At 40.4% G+C, this 21971-nt stretch overlaps 1 protein-coding gene across 1 annotated transcript in view; it reads left to right on the forward strand.

Annotated features, from left to right (window-relative positions):
* The window catches only part of si:dkey-21e5.1 (potassium channel subfamily T member 1), a 312548-nt gene that overhangs the window by 205150 nt on the left and 85427 nt on the right, over nt 1-21971 (forward strand). Inside the window, exons 5-7 of the mRNA XM_034170913.1 lie at nt 18410-18466; nt 18550-18598; nt 18718-18777. Coding sequence (XP_034026804.1) covers nt 18410-18466; nt 18550-18598; nt 18718-18777 — 166 coding nt within the window. The remainder of the gene's footprint in view (nt 1-18409; nt 18467-18549; nt 18599-18717; nt 18778-21971) is intronic.

The following is a 21971-nucleotide window of genomic DNA, read 5'->3' on the forward strand; positions in this document are numbered from 1 at the left end:
GCTGAGGGAGAGAACCAGGAAAAAGACATGCTGTGGAGGGGAGCAGAGATCGATCACTAATAATTAAATGCAGAGTGGTGCATACAGAGCAAAAAGAGAAAGAAACAGTGCATCATGGGAACCCCCAGGCAGTCTACATCTATAGCAGCATAACTAAGGGATGGTTCAGGGTCACCTGATCCAGCCCTAACTATAAGCTTTAGCAAAAAGGAAAGCTTTAAGCCTAATCTTAAAAGTAGAGAGGGTGTCTGTCTCCCTGATCTGAATTGGGAGCTGGTTCCACAGGAGAGGAGCCTGAAAGCTGAAGGCTCTGCCTCCCATTCTACTCTTACAAACCCTAGGAACTACAAGTAAGCCTGCAGTCTGAGAGCGAAGCGCTCTATTGGGGTGATATGGTACTACGAGGTCCCTAAGATAAGATGGGACCTGATTATTCAAAACCTTATAAGTAAGAAGAAGAATTTTAAATTCTATTCTAGAATTAACAGGAAGCCAATGAAGAGAGGCCAATATGGGTGAGATATGCTCTCTCCTTCTAGTCCCCGTCAGTACTCTAGCTGCAACATTTTGAATTAACTGAAGGCTTTTTAGGGAACTTTTAGGACAACCTGATAATAATGAATTACAATAGTCCAGCCTAGAGGAAATAAATGCATGAATTAGTTTTTCAGCATCACTCTGAGACAAGACCTTTCTGATTTTAGAGATATTGCGTAAATGCAAAAAAGCAGTCCTACATATTTGTTTAATATGCGCTTTGAATGACATATCCTGATCAAAAATGACTCCAAGATTTCTCACAGTATTACTAGAGGTCAGGGTAATGCCATCCAGAGTAAGGATCTGGTTAGACACCATGTTTCTAAGATTTGTGGGGCCAAGTACAATAACTTCAGTTTTATCTGAGTTTAAAAGCAGGAAATTAGAGGTCATCCATGTCTTTATGTCTGTAAGACAATCCTGCAGTTTAGCTAATTGTTGTGTGTCCTCTGGCTTCATGGATAGATAAAGCTGGGTATCATCTGCGTAACAATGAAAATTTAAGCAATACCATCTAATAATACTGCCTAAGGGAAGCATGTATAAAGTGAATAAAATTGGTCCTAGCACAGAACCTTGTGGAACTCCATAATTAACTTTAGTCTGTGAAGAAGATTCCCCATTTACATGAACAAATTGTAATCTATTAGACAAATATGATTCAAACCACCGCAGCGCAGTGCCTTTAATACCTGTGGCATGCTCTAATCTCTGTAATAAAATTTTATGGTCAACAGTATCAAAAGCAGCACTGAGGTCTAACAGAACAAGCACAGAGATGAGTCCACTGTCCGAGGCCATAAGAAGATCATTTGTAACCTTCACTAATGCTGTTTCTGTACTATGATGAATTCTAAAACCTGACTGAAACTCTTCAAATAGACCATTCCTCTGCAGATGATCAGTTAGCTGTTTTACAACTACCCTTTCAAGAATTTTTGAGAGAAAAGGAAGGTTGGAGATTGGCCTATAATTAGCTAAGATAGCTGGGTCAAGTGATGGCTTTTTAAGTAATGGTTTAATTACTGCCACCTTAAAAGCCTGTGGTACATAGCCAACTAACAAAGATAGATTGATCATATTTAAGATTGAAGCATTAAATAATGGTAGGGCTTCCTTGAGCAGCCTGGTAGGAATGGGGTCTAATAAACATGTTGATGGTTTGGATGAAGTAACTAATGAAGATAACTCAGACAGAACAATCGGAGAGAAAGAGTCTAACCAAATACCGGCATCACTGAAAGCAGCCAAAGATAACGATACGTCTTTGGGATGGTTATGAGTAATTTTTTCTCTAATAGTTAAAATTTTGTTAGCAAAGAAAGTCATGAAGTCATTACTAGTTAAAGTTAATGGAATACTCAGCTCAATAGAGCTCTGACTCTTTGTCAGCCTGGCTACAGTGCTGAAAAGAAACCTGGGGTTGTTCTTATTTTCTTCAATTAGTGATGAGTAGAAAGATGTCCTAGCTTTACGGAGGGCTTTTTTATAGAGCAACAGACTCTTTTTCCAGGCTAAGTGAAGATCTTCTAAATTAGTGAGATGCCATTTCCTCTCCAACTTACGGGTTATCTGCTTTAAGCTACGAGTTTGTGAGTTATACCACGGAGTCAGGCACTTCTGATTTAAAGCTCTCTTTTTTAGAGGAGCTACAGCATCCAAAGTTGTCTTCAATGAGGATGTAAAACTATTGACGAGATACTCTATCTCACTTACAGAGTTTAGGTAGCTACTCTGCACTGTGTTGGTATATGGCATTAGAGAACATAAAGAAGGAATCATATCCTTAAACCTAGTTACAGCGCTTTCTGAAAGACTTCTAGTGTAATGAAACTTATTCCCCACTGCTGGGTAGTCCATCAGAGTAAATGTAAATGTTATTAAGAAATGATCAGACAGAAGGGAGTTTTCAGGGAATACTGTTAAGTCTTCTATTTCCATACCATAAGTCAGAACAAGATCTAAGATATGATTAAAGTGGTGGGTGGACTCATTTACTTTTTGAGCAAAGCCAATAGAGTCTAATAATAGATTAAATGCAGTGTTGAGGCTGTCATTCTCAGCATCTGTGTGGATGTTAAAATCGCCCACTATAATTATCTTATCTGAGCTAAGCACCAAGTCAGACAAAAGGTCTGAAAATTCACAGAGAAACTCACAGTAACGACCAGGTGGACGATAGATAATAACAAATAAAACTGGTTTTTGGGACTTCCAATTTGGATGGACAAGACTAAGAGTCAAGCTTTCAAATGAATTAAAGCTCTGTCTGGGTTTTTGATTAATTAATAAGCTGGAATGGAAGATTGCTGCTAATCCTCTGCCTCGGCCCGTGCTACGAGCATTCTGACAGTTAGTGTGACTCGGGGGTGTTGACTCATTTAAACTAACATATTCATCCTGCTGTAACCAGGTTTCTGTAAGGCAGAATAAATCAATATGTTGATCAATTATTATATCATTTACCAACAGGGACTTAGAAGATCAGCTCCTCACAGCAGTCAGGCAGCTGTGAGGAGCTGAACTCAACCCAACCCCAGTAGAAGGAGCCTGACTGCTACAAAGGGAGAAAAAAAAAAAGTAATTTTCATTGACAGTATACAAAGCCTCCAACATGAGGCAGAAGTCATGAAAAGCAAAGCAGGTTTGACTTATGGTTTGATTTAAAGACCAAACTAATTCTGGATGGTTTATTTATATTAACGTTAAGTGTCATTTTTACAAAGTGAAATATCACAAATATCTTTTAGTTTTAAATTAATGCACTAATTCTAAATGTTTGAGCATTAAAACTCACAGATGCCCAGAGGCATTATGGGAAATTGAGCCTCCTTATCACTGGTTGTTTGTTTAAAAAAAAACCAACAAAAAAAAAATACACTAGTTAACGTGTGTGGTTTTTACAAATAAATCTGACCATAAGTCAAACCTGCTTTGCTTTTCATGACTTCTGCCTCACGTCAGAGGTTTTGTATGCTGTCAATGAAAATGTCTCTTCATTACAGCAGTGAGGAGGGCACAAAGCTCAAGGTGCACAAAGACAGGAATGCTGACTCATTGTGTTGGGTTTCTGATTACCTTTGATTCTACTCAAAAGCATTGGCGGTGCTTAAACTCAAAACTGGCTTGTCAGTAACTGATAGTGCACCAGAGTCAATTCAGAAAGTTATTGGTTAGCTGTAGCTTCTGCTAAAAATTTTTTTTGCAGTTCATTGGTTTATTGTTATAAAGCTAACTTTTCAGTTAGCGGATAAGCAGCTTTTTGGTTAGCTGTGCCCACCACTGATTGTAACAGCCAATTCTACTCCTTTACCAGTCGTACTGCCAACATTCAAACTTTTGAGAGTCACTTCCACACTTCAAACACTTCTAACTTTCCTCCTCTCCCACTGCTTTCAAACACGTTCTCCACCTCTTCTTCTTCACCCAACAGTAGCCCAATTTCCACCAAGACCCTGTTGAACAACAGCACTGGTGGTGGTTGTGGTTAACATGGGCCTCAACCAATCCAGTTCGGACATTCCATTTGTGATCTGCATGTTTTATGTGGAGGAGTTCAATTCCCTCAGGTCTTGTTCATGAGTGAGGGGAAAATGGAGTGTGAGATTGGCTGGAAAATTGGTGCAGCAGGGACGGTACTGCATTCACTTTACCGTACTGTTGTGATGAAAATCGAGTTGAACTGAAAGGCAAAGCTCTAGATCTACTGGTCAATCTTCATTGCGACTCTCATCTATGGACATGAGGGTTGTGTCATGATCGAAAAAACTGGATCACGGGTACAAGCAGCCAAAATGAGTTTCCTCTGGGGGGTGGCTTGTGTCTCACTTAGAGCTCAGTTATTTGTAAGGAACTTGGAGTAGAGCTGCAGCTTCTTCGCGTTGAGAGGAGAAAGCTGAGGTGGTTTGGGCATCTGGTAAGGATGCCCCCTGGGCACTTCCCGGGCACGTCCAGCTGGGAGGAGACCCCGGGGAAGACCCAGGACTAGGTCGGGAGATTTTTTTTCTCCACACTGGCCTGGGAATGCCTCGGGATCCCCCAGTCCCCTGGGAAAGGGAAGTTGGGGGTCCCCTGCAGGAGCTGTTGCCCCCGTGAGCCGATCCCAGATAATTGGTTGAAGATGAGTGAGATAAGTGATGTTTTATGTGGCAAGATTTACACCTGCTGCCATTGCTGATGCAGCAGTCCTCATTTATCAGGGCTTGGGGCCAACATTCAGAATATACTGTCTGGCCACAGCATGTGGCTGAGTTCTTGGTAACAAAGATTAATGGAATTAAATGAATCAATTACATCAGATTTCCTGCTGAACACAAATTCAACTTTTTTTCAGGCTCATTTAAATACTTCTATTGGCTAGTGTTTCAATATAGTTGGTGTAAATTTTCAGCCCCATTCTGTAAATATTTTTTTATGTTTTGATTTTGAGTGTTAGCATCTTATTGAGACGCTTGCCATTTTATCTTAAAATTACAGACAAGATCTATTTTCAGTACGACCACTAAGACCCAGTTTCAATCAAAATCTCATGAACTCTACTTGTGCTGTTCATTTATACACTGCTCAAAAAAACTTAAAGGAACACTTTTTTTAATTGGTGTGTAGCATCAAGTTCAACTTCTGAGATATTGATCTGGTCAGTTAAGTAGCAGTGTGTGTGTGTGTGTGTGTGGGGGGGGGGGGGGGGTTATCAGATTCAGCTGCTTTGGTGTTAATGAAATTAACATCAGGTGCACTAGAGGAGCAACAAGATGAGCTTCCTAAAACAGGAATGGTTTTACAGGTGGAGGCCACTGACATTTTTTCTCTCCTCATCTTTTTTCAGTGATTTTTCACTAGTTTTGCATTTGGCTAGGGTTAGTGTCACTACTGGTAGCATGGTGTAGTACCTGCATCCTAGCCCGGGCACCACAAAATGATGTCCAGCTCCAGCAGACCACTGGTGTAAAACAATCAGAAACAAACTTCCTAACACATTACCCAGCCCATATCAGCAAAAATATCCAGCATGATTTTTTTTTTCCCCCATTGAGATCTGATGTGTTTTCAAAGTACGCATTGATTTTCTATGTATTTATTTATTTATTTATTTATTAGCAGTATATGAGGTCTGTTAGAAAAGTATCCGACCTTTTTATTTTTTCAAAACCCTGATGGATTTGAATCACATGTGCTCGCATGAGCCAACTTTGAACCTTCGTGCGCATGCATGATTTTTTTCACGCCTGTCGGTTGCGTCATTTGCTTGTAAGCAGCCTTTGTGTGAGGATGGGTGGAGTCTCTCATCGTTTTTTCTTTGCAAGGAAATGGCGGAACGACTGGAGCAGCGCGACTGCATCAAATTTTGCTAGAAACTGGGCGACAGCCAGGTGGAAACCATTCGGATTATTCAGACGGATTTCGGTGACGATCCTGTGGGAATCACACAGACTAAGGAGCGGTACAACCGGTTTAAAGACGTCCGCACAACGGTAGAGAGCGCGCTGTGCTCCGGTCGGCCATCAACACGCTGAAACGACCGGATCATTTCCAAAGTGAACGCTGTGGTGATGTGGGACCGTCATGTGACTATCCGAGAAATTGTGGACGAGGTGAGCATGCCACAACATGTCCTGTGAGGCTTCAACACGGTGGCACTTTTGCTGCGCCATCAGCTTCGTGCCGATGAATTTCGCCGCCACTCTTTTCATGACCAAATCTTCTGTCCCAGTGGAATGTGTCGAAAAAGTGCTGATGTCCACCTCTTCCACAATTTCTCGGATAGTCACACAACGGTCCCAAATAATGCGTCCAGTGAGGGGGGAATAGAGATACCCAAATACTTTATGCCTCCTTTTGGCCAACGAAAGCCACTTTGCTGTTTTAGCTCTGGTGGGATATCACCGACAACATCTATAGCCTCTGTTTTATCAACATTAAGTTTATACCCAAAAAAAATACCCATATACTGATATTTTTCCAGTAAACATGGAATTGTAGTTGAAGGGTCTGTCAGATACAGAAGAACATCATCATCAGGATATTTTATGAATTTCATCACGAATTAATACTCCTTTGTTTTTATCCTCACCTCTTATAAGTTGAGCAAGTGGCTCAATACTATTAGCAAAGAGCAAGGGCGACAGCGGACATCCTTGGCGACAACCACTCCATAGTAAACATTGCAGACTGAAATCCGTTAACTTTAACAGCCATTTGTGGTAGAGAATATATTGTTTCAATCCAATCTATAAATTTAGGGCCAAATTTAAACTTTTTTAATGTTTGAATTAAGTACTTCCATGAGACTTGATCAGATGCCTTTTGGGCATCCAAAGATAGAATTGTTGTCATAGTTTGACTCTGTTTTTGATGTGACATAATATTTAGCAGGCGTCTTAAGTTATTCCCGTAATGTCTCCCGGCAATAAAACCTGTTTGGTCCGGATTAATAATTTTAGGTATCAAGTCATTCAGTCGTCGTGCCAGTATAGCTGTCAGAATACGAACATCTCCATTTAACATATATAATGGTCTATAAGAGCTACAGTCTGTCGGGTCTTTACCTTCTTTAAGTAGCACTATCAATGTTGCTTCTGAAGCCATTGTTTTGATGCTTAGTGAATAATGGTACGAATTTAAGAGAAGTGGAGTGAGTTCTTCATGGGAACATTTATCAAATTAATTTATAAATCCATCCGGACCAGGGCATTTGTTGTTTTTGAGACGTGCAATTGTTTTCTTAATTTCATAATCTCGCCTTGGTTGATCCAAATATGCGACATCAGTCTCGGATAGTTCAGTTACATTAATACTTTGAAGGTAATCCGCTATTTTTGAATCATCAGAACAGGCATCAGAATCCTGATAGAGAGATTTATAAAACTGCAAAAGCTTCAGCTATTTCATGTGGTTTAAATATACATTTATTCCCCAATTTCAATTTACGAACGATATTAGAAGATTGCCGTTTTCGTAATTTAAAAGCCAAAAGCCTACTTGCCCGATTTCCATGCTTATAATACTGCTGTTTAGCAAATCGTAAATTTCCTTCTATCTTGTCAGATAACAGCTCTTGGAGTTCCTTACCAGCCACATTAAGGTCAGCAGTAACATTAGGCGCCATTGCTCGTTTATGCTTTTGCGCTAGGTCTCTAATTTTATTCTCCAATTCTACCTTTTTAGCCATCTTTTGCCTGTTTTTTGCTGAAGCATAAATTATGCACCCTCTTAAATAAGCTTTTGCACAATCCCACAGCACTATAGGTGAAATGTCAGGTCTGTTGTTTGTATCAACATAATTCTTGAGCTCTGTTTTGATAAGGGCAATGAAATCTTTGTCATTAAGGAGAGAGCCGTTCAATCTCCATTGCTTAAAGATTGGCATCAAGCCTGTATCCCACCGGAGCACAACTGGAGCATGATCAGAAAGTGTAATGGGCATAAAGGTTATATCCTCAACTCTATGCATTTCAGCTTTGGGAGTAAAAAGGTAATCTATCCTTGAGTATCATGCATGTCAATTTGAATAAAATGTAAAATTTCTTTGTCTTGGGAATTTTGTTCTTCAGATATCAACAATACCTGCTTCTGTAGACAAATGTTTCAGAATCTTTCCCATTTTAGATATGGGTGTTGTAGGTGGAGGCTGCCTGTCTTGTTGAAACATTACACAATTAAAGTCTCCCCCCATAAGTAAGAGACCAGAGCTGTACTCATTAATCTTGTTAAATACTAACTTTATAAATCCAGGTTGATCCTCATTTGGGGCATATACATTAATAAAGGAAACAGGTATGCATCTAACAATCCATTCAGAAGGATAAATCTGCCCTCTGCATCCCTGTGTACTAATGTTTCCGTAAAATTAACTTGTCTGTGGATCAGTATTGCGACCCCTCGTCTTTTGCCAGCGCGGTGAGATGAGTAATAAACCTTGTCTGCCCAGGATTTCTTCAATTTTAGATGTTCCATATCTGATAAATGTGTCTCTTGTAATAATTCCACTTGACATTTAAAATGTTTAGCTGAAATAATATTTTCTTCCTTTTAATTGGGTTATTCAAACCCCTCACATTGTAACTTACAACTGTCAGTGGGTTCATAACTCAGACCTTATATGAGTATATCAAAATCAAATCAAATCAATTTTATTTATATAGCGCCAAATCACAAACAGTTGCCCCAAGGCGCTTTATATTATACTCAACAAAAATATAAACGCAACACTTTTGGTTTTGCTCCCATTTTGTATGAGATGAATTCAAAGATCTAAAACTTTTTCCACATACACAATGTCACCATTTCCCTCAAATATTGTTCACAAACCAGTCGAAATCTGTGATAGTGAGCACTTCTCCTTTGCTGAGATAATCCATCCCACCTCACAGGTGTGCCATACCAAGATGCTGATTAGACACCATGATTAGTGCACAGGTGTGCCTTAGAGTGCCCACAATAAAAGGCCACTCTGAAAGGTGCAGTTTTGTTTTATTGGGGGGGGGATACCAGTCAGTATCTGGTGTGACCACCATTTGCCTCATGCAGTGCAACACATCTCCTTCGCATCATCCGTGAAGAGAACACCTCTCCAACGTGCCAAACGCCAGCGAATGTGAGCATTTTCCCACTCAAGTTGGTTACGACGACGAACTGGAGTCAGGTCAAGACCCCGATGAGGACGACGAGCATGCAGATGAGCTTCCCAGAGACGGTTTCTGACAGTTTGTGCAGAAATTCTTTGGTTATGCACACCGATTGTTCCAGCAGCTGTCCGAGTGGCTGGTCTCAGACGATCTTGGAGGTGAACATGCTGGATGTGGAGGTCCTGGGCTGGTGTGGTTACACGTGGTCTGCGGTTGTGAGGCTGGTTGGATGTACTGCCAAATTCTCTGAAATGACTTTGGAGACGGCTTATGGTAGAGACATGAACATTCAATACACGAGCAACAGCTCTGGTTGACATTCCTGCTGTCAGCATGCCAATTGCACACTCCCTCAAATCTTGCGACATCTGTGGCATTGTGCTGTGTGATAAAACTGCACCTTTCAGAGTGGCCTTTTATTGTGGGCAGTCTAAGGCACACCTGTGCACTAATCATGGTGTCTAATCAGCATCTTGGTATGGCACACCTGTGAGGTGGGATGGATTATCTCAGCAAAGGAGAAGTGCTCACTATTAGAGATTTAGACTGGTTTGTGAACAATATTTGAGAGAAATGGTGATATTGTGTATGTGGAAAAAGTTTTAGATCTTTGAATTCATCTCATACAAAATGGGAGCAAAACCAAAAGTGTTGCGTTTATATTTTTGTTGAGTATATAAGGCAAAAGCCATACAGTAATTACAGAAAAACCCCAACGGTCAAAACGACCCCCTATGAGCAAGCACTTGGTGACAGTGGGAAGGAAAAACTCCCTTAACAGGAAGAAACCTCCAGCAGAAAAAGGCTCAGGGAGGGGCAGTCTTCTGCTGGGACTGGTTGGGGCTGAGGGAGAGAATCAGGAAAAAGACATGCTGTGGAAGACAGCAGAGATCAATCACCAATGATTAAAAGCAGAGTGGTGCATACAGAGCAAAAATAGGTGAATAAAAAGAAACACTGAGTGCATCATGAGAACCCCCCAGCAGTCTAAGTCTATAGCAGCATAACTAAGGGATGGTTCAGGGTCACCTGATCCAGCCCTAACTATAAGCTTTTTCAAAAAGGAACGTTTTAAGCTTAATCTTAATAGTAGAGAGGGTGTCTGTCTCCCTAATCCGAATTGGGAGATGGTTCCAGAGGAGAGGAGCCTGAAAGCTGAAGGCTCTACCTCCCATTCTACTCTTACAAAACCTAGGAACTACAAGTAAGCTTGCAGTCTGAGAGCAAGCGCTCTATTTGGGTGATATGGTACTAAGAGGTCCCTAAGATAAGATGGGACCTGATTATTCAAAACCTTATAAGAAGAAGAATTTTAAATTCTATTCTGGAATTAACAGGAAGCCAATGAAGAGAGGCCAGAATGGGTGAGATATGCTCTCTCGTTCTAGTCCCTGTCAGTACTCTAGCTGCAACATTTTGAATTAACTGAAGGCTTTTCAGGGAACTTTTAGGACAACCTGATAATAATGAATTACAATAGTCCAGCCTAGAAGAAATAAATGCATGAATTAGCTTTTCAGCATCACTCTGAGACAAGAACTTTCTAATTTTAGAGATATTGCGCAAATGCAGAAAAGCAGTCCTACATATTTGCTTAATATGCGCATTGAAGGACATATCCTGATCAAAAATGACTCCAAGATTTCTCACAGTATTACTGGAGGTCAGGGTAATGCCATCCAGAGTAAGGATCTGGTTAGACACCATGTTTTTACCTTGTGTGTGTTTTTTATATGTGTTCATGTACCGGGCCGGCTTATGTGTGTTGTGTGTTCGTCTGTCGTCATGATGCTGGTCATGGTTTGCTCAGCCCTGCTGTTGACCTAAGGCAGGATATACATCTGGAGCTGGTCCCCGGGTGCCTAAAGGCGACTTCTGCTCCTAACTGGCAATTAGGATGGGTTAAATGCAGTAAACACATTTCATTGTGCAGGGAACATGTTCCTTTGTGCATATGACAATAAAATTCTTTTGAATCCTTTGAATCCTTGAATCCTTACTAAGATTTGTGGGGCCGAGTACAATAACTTCAGTTTTATCTGAATTTAAAAGCAGGAAATTAGAGGTCATCCATGTCCTTATGTCTGAAATACATTCCTTCAGTTTAACTAATTGGTGTGTGTCCTCTGGCTTCATGGATAGATAAAGCTGGGTATCATCTGCACAACAATGAAAATTTAAGCAATGCTTTCTAATAATACTGCCTAAGGGAAGCATGTATAAAGTGAATAAAATCGGTCGTAGCACAGAACCTTGTGGAACTCCATAATTAACCTTAGTCAGTGAAGAAGACTCCCCATTTAAAAGGAACAAATTGTAATCTATTAGATAAATATGATTCAAACCACTGCAGCGCAGTGCCTTTAATACCTACGGCATGCTCTAATCTCTGTAATATAATTTTATGGTCAACAGTATCAAAAGCTTCACTGAGATCTAACAGGACAAGCACAGAGATGAGTCCACTGTCTGAGGCCATAAGAAGATCATTTGTAACCTTCACTAATGCTGTTTCTGTACTATGATGAATTCTGAAACCTGACTGAAACTGTTGGAAGTAACTAATGAAAATAACTCAGACAGAACAATCGGAGAGAAAGAGTCTTACCAAATACCAGCATTACTGAAAGCAGCCGAACATAAAGATATGTCTTTGGGATGGTTATGAATATTTTTGTCTCTAATAGTTAAAATTTTATTTGCATAGAAAGCCATGAAGTCATTACTAGTTAAAGTTAAAGAAATACTCGGTAGAGCTCTGACTCTTTGTCAGCCTGGCTACAGTGCTGAAAAGAAACCTGGGGTTGTTCTTATTTTCTTCAATTAGTGATGAATAGTAACATGTCCTAGCTTTACGGAGGGCTTTTTTTATAGCGCAACAGACTCTTTTTCCAGGCTAAGTGAAGATCTTCTAAATTAGTGAGACGCCATTTCCTCTCCAGCTTACGGGTTATCTGCGTTAAGCTGCAAGTTTGTGGGTTATACCACGGAGGCACTTCTGATTTAAGGCTCTCTTTTTCAGAGGAGCTACAACATCCAAAGTTGTCCTCAATGAGGATGTAAAGCTATTGACGAGATAATCTATCTCACTCACAGAGTTTAGGTAGCTACTCTGCACTGTGTTGGTATATGGCATTGGAGAACATAACAAAGAAGGAATCATATCCTTAAACCTAGTTACAGCGCTTTCAGAAAGACTTCTACTGTAATGAAACGTATTCCCCACTGCTGGGTAGTCCATTAAAGTAAATGTAAATGTTATTAAGAAATGATCAGACAAAAAGGGGTTTTCAGGGAATACTGTTAAGTCTTCAATTTCTATGCCATATGTCAGAACAAGATCTAAAGTGTGGTTAATGGTATAATTGTTGTGTGTTGGGGGGGTTTGGCTGGACATTTTGGTGTTCTTTTCTTTTCTTTGCTCTCCAGGTGGTATGCAAACTGATTTATTGTCTGTGGAGAAGGTGCTGGCAGAAGAGTCCTTCACCCTCATCAACGTGATGTGCAGCACCTGTGGATGGTGCTCACGTGCAACCTTAAAGACTTTCAGCTGAAGCAGATAATGAGATGGTGTTCTGCATTTAAGCCATGTGTGATTCAAGCAGAATTGCCGGGAACTCGACCTTGTGATGTTCGTTTGTGAGACGCTGAGGACCGCGTGCCTGTGAAGGAGGACGGGTGAGGGACACATGCTGTCAGCACACATCAGAGGTGATTTGATTGTCTGAATAATTGTTAACAGTAACTTGGTATTTTGTTATGCAGTATATGTGACCATTGATAAGAATTGTGCAGCTCGCTTCTCACGGCCGTGGCATGCGGACTGATGATCCTCCACCTGTTGTGAGAAGCTGCTCATTTATATAAAGCTTAAATTCAGACCTGAATGTGTTGCTGATAGTGTGTGCCTTTGAAGGATATTAGTTGTAGCTGCTGACTTACCTCACCTTTTCTATCCTTCGCAGAGTCGGTTTGTCGTGTCCACCTGGGGGGTGTTTGGCGGTGAACGTGGGTCCAGAAGCGCCGGGCTTCGATCCTTTTGGGCGCTGGAGAGCGTGCCGTCCTTCACTCCGCCAGACAGACGCATTTTTATGTTTGTACACTTTGTATTACACAGAAGGGGGAAAATAAATTGTTTTGTTATTGGAACCGCTTTCTGGTTGTTTTAGCGCTGGGTTCCGTCAGACGCAGGTCCGCTCCTCAACCCGCGTCGGCACATAACAATAATATAAGTGTGGTATAATCAGGCATTGGATGAGTTGCTTTGGGGAATGGGCAGCAGAGTGGAAGAGAGGTGTGTGGAATGAGAGTTAACAGTGGCAATATGTAAGGAAAAGATACCCCAAACAAATACGAACTGTAAATATAAGACATCTTTGTACTTGAAGAGATAAAATCCGAAGTAAACAAAAGTTCTGTTGTTCTTTTAAGCAATATTAGATCCCCGGGGAACAGTGGGATCGGAACACAGAAAACAAAATGAACAATAACTTGAACATCTGAAACGCAAAAAGGTGGGTTTAGGTCCCTAACCACTATAAAAGCAGCACAAAACGCAGTCCACTAAAAGGGCTGTGTGCACTAACAGGATGGGAGCAAAACAAAAACTAAGGAAAAACAATGAAGCTCAGGCCCCTGCAAACCTGTTATAAAGTACCTTAAAACAACTAAAAATGCACAATACCCTTTTACAGAAACAAAAACAAAACTCTGTAAAGAACGTCCTTATGCCATCTTGGCTCACTAGCCCCTCCTAAAGGTCCACTTTTGAAAACATTTTTCATACTACTACTACTACTACTAATTAATAATAATAATAATAATTTTGACAACTGAAAGGTTTAAATCAGTATTACTCTGTGCCTAAGCTTTACTATAGTTCTGAATTAAGTTTAATTGATAATTTAAGCATAAAAATTCAAAAAGAAAAAATAATACAGCACCTTCAACTGCACCACAGACTAAAACAGTTAAATGTGGTCTATTAAACATTAGATCTCTCTCTTCTAAGTCCCTGTTAGTAAATGATATAATAATTGATCAACATATTGATTTATTCTGCCTTACAGAAACCTGGTTACAGCAGGATGAATATGTTAGTTTAAATGAGTCAACACCCCAGAGTCACACTAACTGCCAGAACGCTCGTAGCACGGGCCGAGGCAGAGGATTAGCAGCAATCTTCCATTCCAGCTTTCGGACCTTTTGTCTGACTTAGTGCTTAGCTCAGATAAGATAATTATAGTGGGCGATTTTATCATCCACACAGATGCTGAGAATGACAGCCTCAACACTGCATTTAATCTATTATTAGACTCGATTGGCTTTGCTCAAAATGTAAATAAGTCCACCCACCACTTTAATCATACCTTAGATCTTGTTCTGACTTATGGTACGGAAATTGAAGACTTAACAGTATTCCCTGAAAACCCCCTGCTGTCTGATCATTTCTTAATAACATTTACATTTACTCTGATGGACTACCCAGCAGTGGGGAATAAGTTTCATTACAGTAGAAGTCTTTCAGAAAGCGCTGTAACTAGGTTTAAGGATATGATTCCTTCTTTATGTTCTCCAATGCCATATACCAACACAGGGCAGAGTAGCTACCTAAACTCTGTGAGTGAGATAGATTATCTCATCAATAGTTTTATATCCTCATTGAGGACAACTTTGGATGCTGTAGCTCCTCTGAAAAAGAGAGCCTTAAATCAGAAGTGCCTGACTCCGTGGTATAACTCACAAACTCGCAGCTTAAAGCAGATAACCCGTAAGTTGGAAAGGAAATGGCGTCTCACTAATTTAGAAGATCTTCACTTAGCCTGGAAAAAGAGTCTGTTGCTCTATAAAAAAGCCCTCCGTAAAGCTAGGACATCTTACTACTCATCACGAATTGAAGAAAATAAGAACAACCCCAGGTTTCTTTTCAGCACTGTAGCCAGGCTGACAGTCAGTGCTCTATTGAGCCGAGTATTCCTTTAACTGTAACTAGTAATGACTTCATGACTTTCTTTGCTAATAAAACTTTAACTATTAGAGAAAAAAATTACTCATAACCATCCCAAAGACATATCGTTCTCTTTGGCTGCTTTCAGTGATGCCGGTATTTGGTTAGACTCTTTCTCTCCGATTGTTCTGAGTTATTTTCATTAGTTACTTCCTCCAAACCATCAACATGTCTATTAGACCCGATTCCTACCAGGCTGCTCAAGGAAGCCCTACCATTAATTAATGCTTCAATCTTAAATATGATCAATCTATCTTTATTAGTTGGCTATGTACCACAGGCTTTTAAGGTGGCAGTAATTAAACCATTACTTAAAAAGCCATCACTTGACCCAGCTATCTTAGCTAATTATAGGCCAATCTCCAACCTTCCTTTTCTCTCAAAAATTCTTGAAAGGGTAGTTGTAAAACAGCTAACTGATCATCTGCAGAGGAATGGTCTATTTGAAGAGTTTCAGTCAGGGTTTAGAATTCATCATCGTACAGAAACAGCATTAGTGAAGGTTACAAATGATCTTCTTATGGCCTCAGACAGTGGACTCATCTCTGTGCTTCTTCTGTTAGACCTCAGTGCTGCTTTTGATGCTGTTGACCATAAAAGTTTATTACCGAGATTAGAGCATGCCGTAGGTATTAAAGGCCCTGCGCTGCGGTGGTTTAAATCATATTTATCTAATAGATTACAATTTGTTCATGTAAATGGGGAATCTTCTTCACAGACTAAGGTTAATTATGGAGTTCCACAAGGTTCTGTGCTAGGACCAATTTTATACACTTTATACATGCTTCCCTTAGGCAGTATTATTAGACAGCATTGCTTAAATTTTCATTGTTACGCAGATGATACCCAGCTTTATCTATCCATGAAGCCAGAGGACACACACCAATTAGCTAAACTGCAGGATTGTCTTACAGACATAAAGACATGGATGACCTCTAATTTCCTGCTTTTAAACTCAGATAAAACTGAAGTTATTGTACTTGGCCCCACAAATCTTAGAAACATGGTGTCTAACCAGATCCTTACTCTGGATGGCATTACCCTGACCTCTAGTAATACTGTGAGAAATCTTGGAGTCATTTTTGATCAGGATATGTCCTTCAATGCGCATATTAAACAAATATGTAGGACTGCTTTTTTGCATTTGTGCAATATCTCTAAAATTAGAAAGGTCTTGTCTCAGAGTGATGCTGAAAAACTAATTCATGCATTTATTTCCTCTAGGCTGGACTCTTGTAATTCATTATTATCAGGTTGTCCTAAAAGTTCCCTGAAAAGCCTTCAGTTAATTCAAAATGCTGCAGCTAGAGTACTGACAGGGACTAGAAGGGAGAGAGCATATTTCACCCATATTGGCTTCTCTTCATTGGCTTCCTGTTAATTCTAGAATAGAATTTAAAATTCTTCTTCTTACTTATAAGGTTTTGAATAATCAGGTCCCATCTTATCTTAGGGACCTCATAGTACCATATCACCCCAATACAGCACTTCGCTCTCAGACTGCAGGCTTACTTGTAGTTCCTAGGGTTTGTAAGAGTAGAATGGGAGGCAGAGCCTTCAGCTTTCAGGCTCCTCTCCTCTGGAACCAGCTCCCAATTCGGATCAGGGAGACAGACACCCTCTCTACTTTTAAGATTAGGCTTAAAACTTTCCTTTTTGCTAAAGCTTATAGTTAGGGCTGGATCAGGTGACCCTGAACCATCCCTTAGTTATGCTGCTATAGACGTAGACTGCTGGGGGGTTCCCATGATGCACTGTTTCTTTCTCTTTTTGCTCTGTATGCACCACTCTGCATTTAATCATTAGTGATCGATCTCTGCTCCCCTCCACAGCATGTCTTTTTCCTGGTTCTCTCCCTCAGCCCCAACCAGTCCCAGCAGAAGACTGCCCCTCCCTGAGCCTGGTTCTGCTGGAGGTTTCTTCCTGTTAAAAGGGAGTTTTTCCTTCCCACTGTCGGCAAGTGCTTGGTCACAGGGGGTCGTTTTGACTGTTGGGGTTTTTCCGTAATTACTGTATGGCTTTGTCTTACAATATAAAGCGCCTTGGGGCAACTGTTGTGATTTGGCGCTATATAAATAAAATTGATTTGATTTGATGAGTCATATAAAGAAAAGTTTAGTTAATTTAACTTTTCTGTATATTAAAGTGGGATGTGAAGCAATATCTTTTTTTTTATGTAATGTCTAAGATTGGCATTACTGGGGTCTGTTTGCGGTTCTAGCTTTAAAATCAGGTCAGTTAGTATGAGGGAAGCCAAAAATTTGAAAATGATTACAGCTCTTGTTGTTAGTAATCTTATCAAACAAACTTGTCAGTTGTGATATCAATTTTGGTTAAAGGCAAAGAAAAGGTGAAAATGTGCAAAAGAAAATACTAATACAACATACAGTAAGCAGTACAACTAAATTGGGTGATTAATAAAAAAATAAGTAATAAAAAAACTCTCCAGAATGCATTCCTGGACATCAAAAACCCAAAAGGGCTCCCTGCTGACAAAGGTCCACTTTTACCAAAAGAGACATCCCCCTTTTTATTTTGAATAAAATAAAAGCTCTAGAAAATCTGTCCCCTTAACATGTGTTTACCCTGAAGTATTTACTTAATGTGTAGGTTAAAGACTTAGTATAATTTGATGGCTGCATTACAGAACTGCAACAATGGTTAGTGAGTGAAACTTAAGGAGAACAATTTGCTGTATTCTTTGCTGTCTCCACCTTGTTTTACCTTAAATGCTAGGATACGATTGCAAAAGGGTTTCTTTCAAAAGGTAGATGGTGAACAACTTGCGATTTGGCCGTGAAAAAAAATTTCATTCAGAAGATTTTTTGTTGTTGTTGTTTGTGCTTTAATCTCTGGTGCGTGTGTGTGTGTGTGTGTGTGTGTATTTATGCACAAAGCAGATTGCAGTGCTGTCATGTCACAGTTGCTTGCCTTACTTCAAAGAATATATTTCCATTTGTCACTCTTATAAATGGTTTGGTATTCATGTTTCATTTTATGACATAATCAGTGGTGCAGTTACAAAAAAGTTAAGATTTTTGCTTTCTGTGTCTTTCCAAAACACACTTTCTAAGAAGGCATGTGGAAGTTGCAGATATTTTCTTGAGTGTTCACTGCCAGCGGAGACGCATTGAGTTTGTTCCAATTGAGGGAAATCTTTCCCACTGGGCATGTTTTCATCACATTTTCACACTGTTTCCATGTTTCTTTTATTGCTTTATTTTCCCTCCCTCTGCAGTGCAATATGTGGAAACAACAGTTGGACAAATACAACAGATTCATCCACAATCAACTGGTGGGTATTGGTTGGAGTTTCACACAGTTGAGTTTCAGCTAGAAGTTTGATGTAGTTTTTTTTTTTCTTTTGTTGTTTGATAGGGAGTGTATTTTCTGGGTAAACAGACGGGAACCTGTGTGGGCAATACAGGTCAGAATAATCCTATTCCACTGCATGGTCTAAAATGAAAATACAAAAAAATTTAGCATCCAAAGGAGATGACTTTTTCTTTTTTTATGTTTGTCTTCACGTATCTTCCTCTGTTCCAGGTGACAGTGGCCTTAATAAGTTTCTTGGAGACTATGCTTATCACATATCTCAGCTACAAGGTGAGGAACTGGTCCATAATAGGTTTTTTCTGTAATAATTGCAGAGGTGTGATTAAAATCCATCAGTGATCTTTGACTGTTACTTGTGAGGTGACAGCTTTTTGTGTCCAGTCCAGCTGGACCCAGATTTATAAACCTTTAGTCATTACTTTATGGCTTTGACATGATCCACTCAGGAAATTATTATTTGATGTGGTGCATGCACTTGCTCTCTCTCTCTCTCACTCACACACACACATACACACACACACACACACACACTGCTGTGGTGGACCAGGAACTAGACGTAGACTCAAGATACTGCAAGGCAGGAGTTAAGGAAAAATTATTTATTACAATGATGCTGGACAATCAAATAATGATACTGTGAGTGACAAAGACCAGGAGATGGAGACACTGGAGGACAGGCTGTAGGTATGAGGAAACCATGCGGGTCAGTGGAACTATAGTGGCTGCAGAAAAAAAACAAACATAAAATTTTAATTCACAGGTCAAGAATACAGTCAAAGCAAGGGTTGTAACTTGAGGCCAGTATTGCCACTCCATGCATCGAAATCATCAGGCGTCGTCCTTCTGTTCAGCCGAGGCTTAAGCAGGCGCCACTGATTTGATGCAGGTGTGCTGCATCCACAGGTGTTGGTGCTGATCAGCTCCACTGGCAGGGAAACACAGGAAGGAGGGGAGAAAAACAAAACAGGAGCCAAATCAATTCCCCAGACCACAACAGGACTCTGCGGCAACGGTGGAGATGTGCCTGGATGGACAGCACTGCCAACTCCTCCTCTTGCTCTGGGAACAGCGGGGGTTGGTATCCTAGGGAGCACTCAAATAGTGTAGTGGTCCAGTGGAAATGCTCACCTGACAATTGTGGGCATATTCAATCCAGTGCAGGTGGTCACTCCAAGTTGCAGCGTCCCTGGGGGTGATACAGTGGAGCAAAGACTCCAACTCCTCCTTAACACGTTTTGCCTGGCTGTTGGACTGTGGGTGAAAACCAGTGACAGACTGAACGTGGCCCCCAAGGCACAACAAAAAGCTTTCCATACCTGTCATGTAAACTGGGGTCCACAGCCTGAGACCACGTCCAACGGTATACCATGCAGACAGAAGAGTTGATGGACCAGCAGGTCAGCAGTTTCACTGGCCGTAGGGAGCTTGGAGAGGTGGACAAAATGGGTGACCTTGGAGAATTGTCTACGTGAGAATGACTGTGTGGCCGTGGGAGACTGGAAGACCGGTAACAAGTGGACAGAGACTGAGGAGGGGATGATATTTTCTGGAGTACCTGAGTGTGATTCCAGGGTGAACTGTTGGGCTAAGGCGTCTGGTTTGGTGTCCTTGGATCCGGGTCTGTCGGTGATGACAAAATTTAACCGACCAAAAAATAGGGTCCACCTGGCTTGTCGGGCATTTTGAATGTAGGCGAGCTTATGATTAGTCCAGAGAATGAATGGATGTGTGGACCAATCCAACCAGTGTCTCCACTCTTCCAGGGCATCCTTAATAGCTAGCAGTTCCCAGTTGCCAACATCGTAGTTAAACTCAGCTGGAGACAAGTGACAAGAACAGGGTGCATACGGGTTGGGACTGGCCCTGACCTGGCTGTCTGAGGCATCAAACTCCACCATGAATTGGCAGCTAGGAGCTGGCTAGATGAGAACTGGAACGGAGGTGAACTGGTCTTTTAGATGGGTGAATACCTGGTCAGCTAGGTGTGTCCAGCCAGTGGTAGGCACAGTTCTGCTAACTGCTAATTAGCAACGCTAACATTTTTGATAGTGGATTAGCTTTTCAGCTAACTTCAAAAACCATGTGATATGGGTCAAAATGCATAGTACACTGCAATCTACTGGATGACAGTGGGAATAGAGTCTGCCCAAATATCACAGTTGTTGAGCTGAATACAACGTAACAAACAGAATTTTCAGTTTTGCAAATGCCTTTTTTAATAAGTGAAAAAAAAAACATATTTTACAAAAACACATTTATTTGTAAAAACAACACACGTTACATAACTTGTGTGTTGGTTTTCATATACACTCAACAAAAATATAAATGCAACACTTTTGTTTTTGCTCCCATTTTGTATGAGATGAACTCAAAGATCTAAAACTTTTTCCACATACACAATATCACCATTTCCCTCAAATATTGTTCACAAACCAGGCTAAATCTGTGATAGTGAGCACTTCTCCTTTGCTGAGATAATCCATCCCACCTCACAGGTGTGCCATATCAAGATGCTGATTAGACACCATGATTAGTGCACAGGTGTGCCTTAGACTGTCCACAATCTCATATAAAATGAGAGCAAAAACAAAAGTGTTGCATTTATATTTTTGTTGAGTATATAATGAATCAACCAATCAGTGATGAGCAGATGTTTATTTTTCCCATAATGCCTTTTGGCATCTGTGTGTATTAATGTTCAAAACCTCAGAATTAGTGCATTATTTTAAAATGAAAGATATGTGTTATATTTTCACTTTGTAAAAATGACAGAGTTGACATTAATGTAGTTAAACTATCCAGATTAATTTGGTTTATAAATCAAAACCATAAGTCAAACCAGCTTTCTTTTTTCAGTATTTTTGAATGTAAATGATTCTTTCTTACAGCAGTGCACATATACAGAAGCGCTGACTCGTTGGTTGTTTTGGGTTTGTGATTGTCTTTGATTCTAATCAGAAGTGGTGGCGGTGCTTAAACTAAAAACCGGCATGTCAGTAGCTGAGAGTGCACTGGAGACAATACTGAAAGTTAGCGGTTAGGGGTTAGCTGTAGCTTCTGCTAAATTTTTTAGTGGTTTATCAGTTTAGCGTTATAAAAGTTAACTTTTCAGTTAGTGGATTAGTGGATATCGAAGCTAACTTTTTGGTTAGCTCACCACTGTGTCCAGCTGAATGGTGCTTTTGTAGAGGTGGGAGAGGTAAGTGGCAAACCGACCTGACTATAATTGTGGATGAATTTATGGTAGAAGATAGTGAACCCTAACAACCATTGTAGCTGCTTGAGTGTAGTGGGTCGCCCATTGTTGAACTGCTCAGATCTTTTCAGGTTCTGATTTTATTTGTCCTTGTTTAATGATAAAACCTAGGAATGTAACTGAGGGTAAGTAGAATGCACATTTCTCAGCATTTACAAACAGCTGGTTCTCCCACAACCGCTGGAGAACCTAACGGACGTAGTATTCC

The sequence above is a fragment of the Thalassophryne amazonica genome, chromosome 5 (assembly GCF_902500255.1).
Source record: "Thalassophryne amazonica chromosome 5, fThaAma1.1, whole genome shotgun sequence".
In the NCBI taxonomy this organism is placed as follows: Eukaryota; Metazoa; Chordata; class Actinopteri; order Batrachoidiformes; family Batrachoididae; genus Thalassophryne; species Thalassophryne amazonica.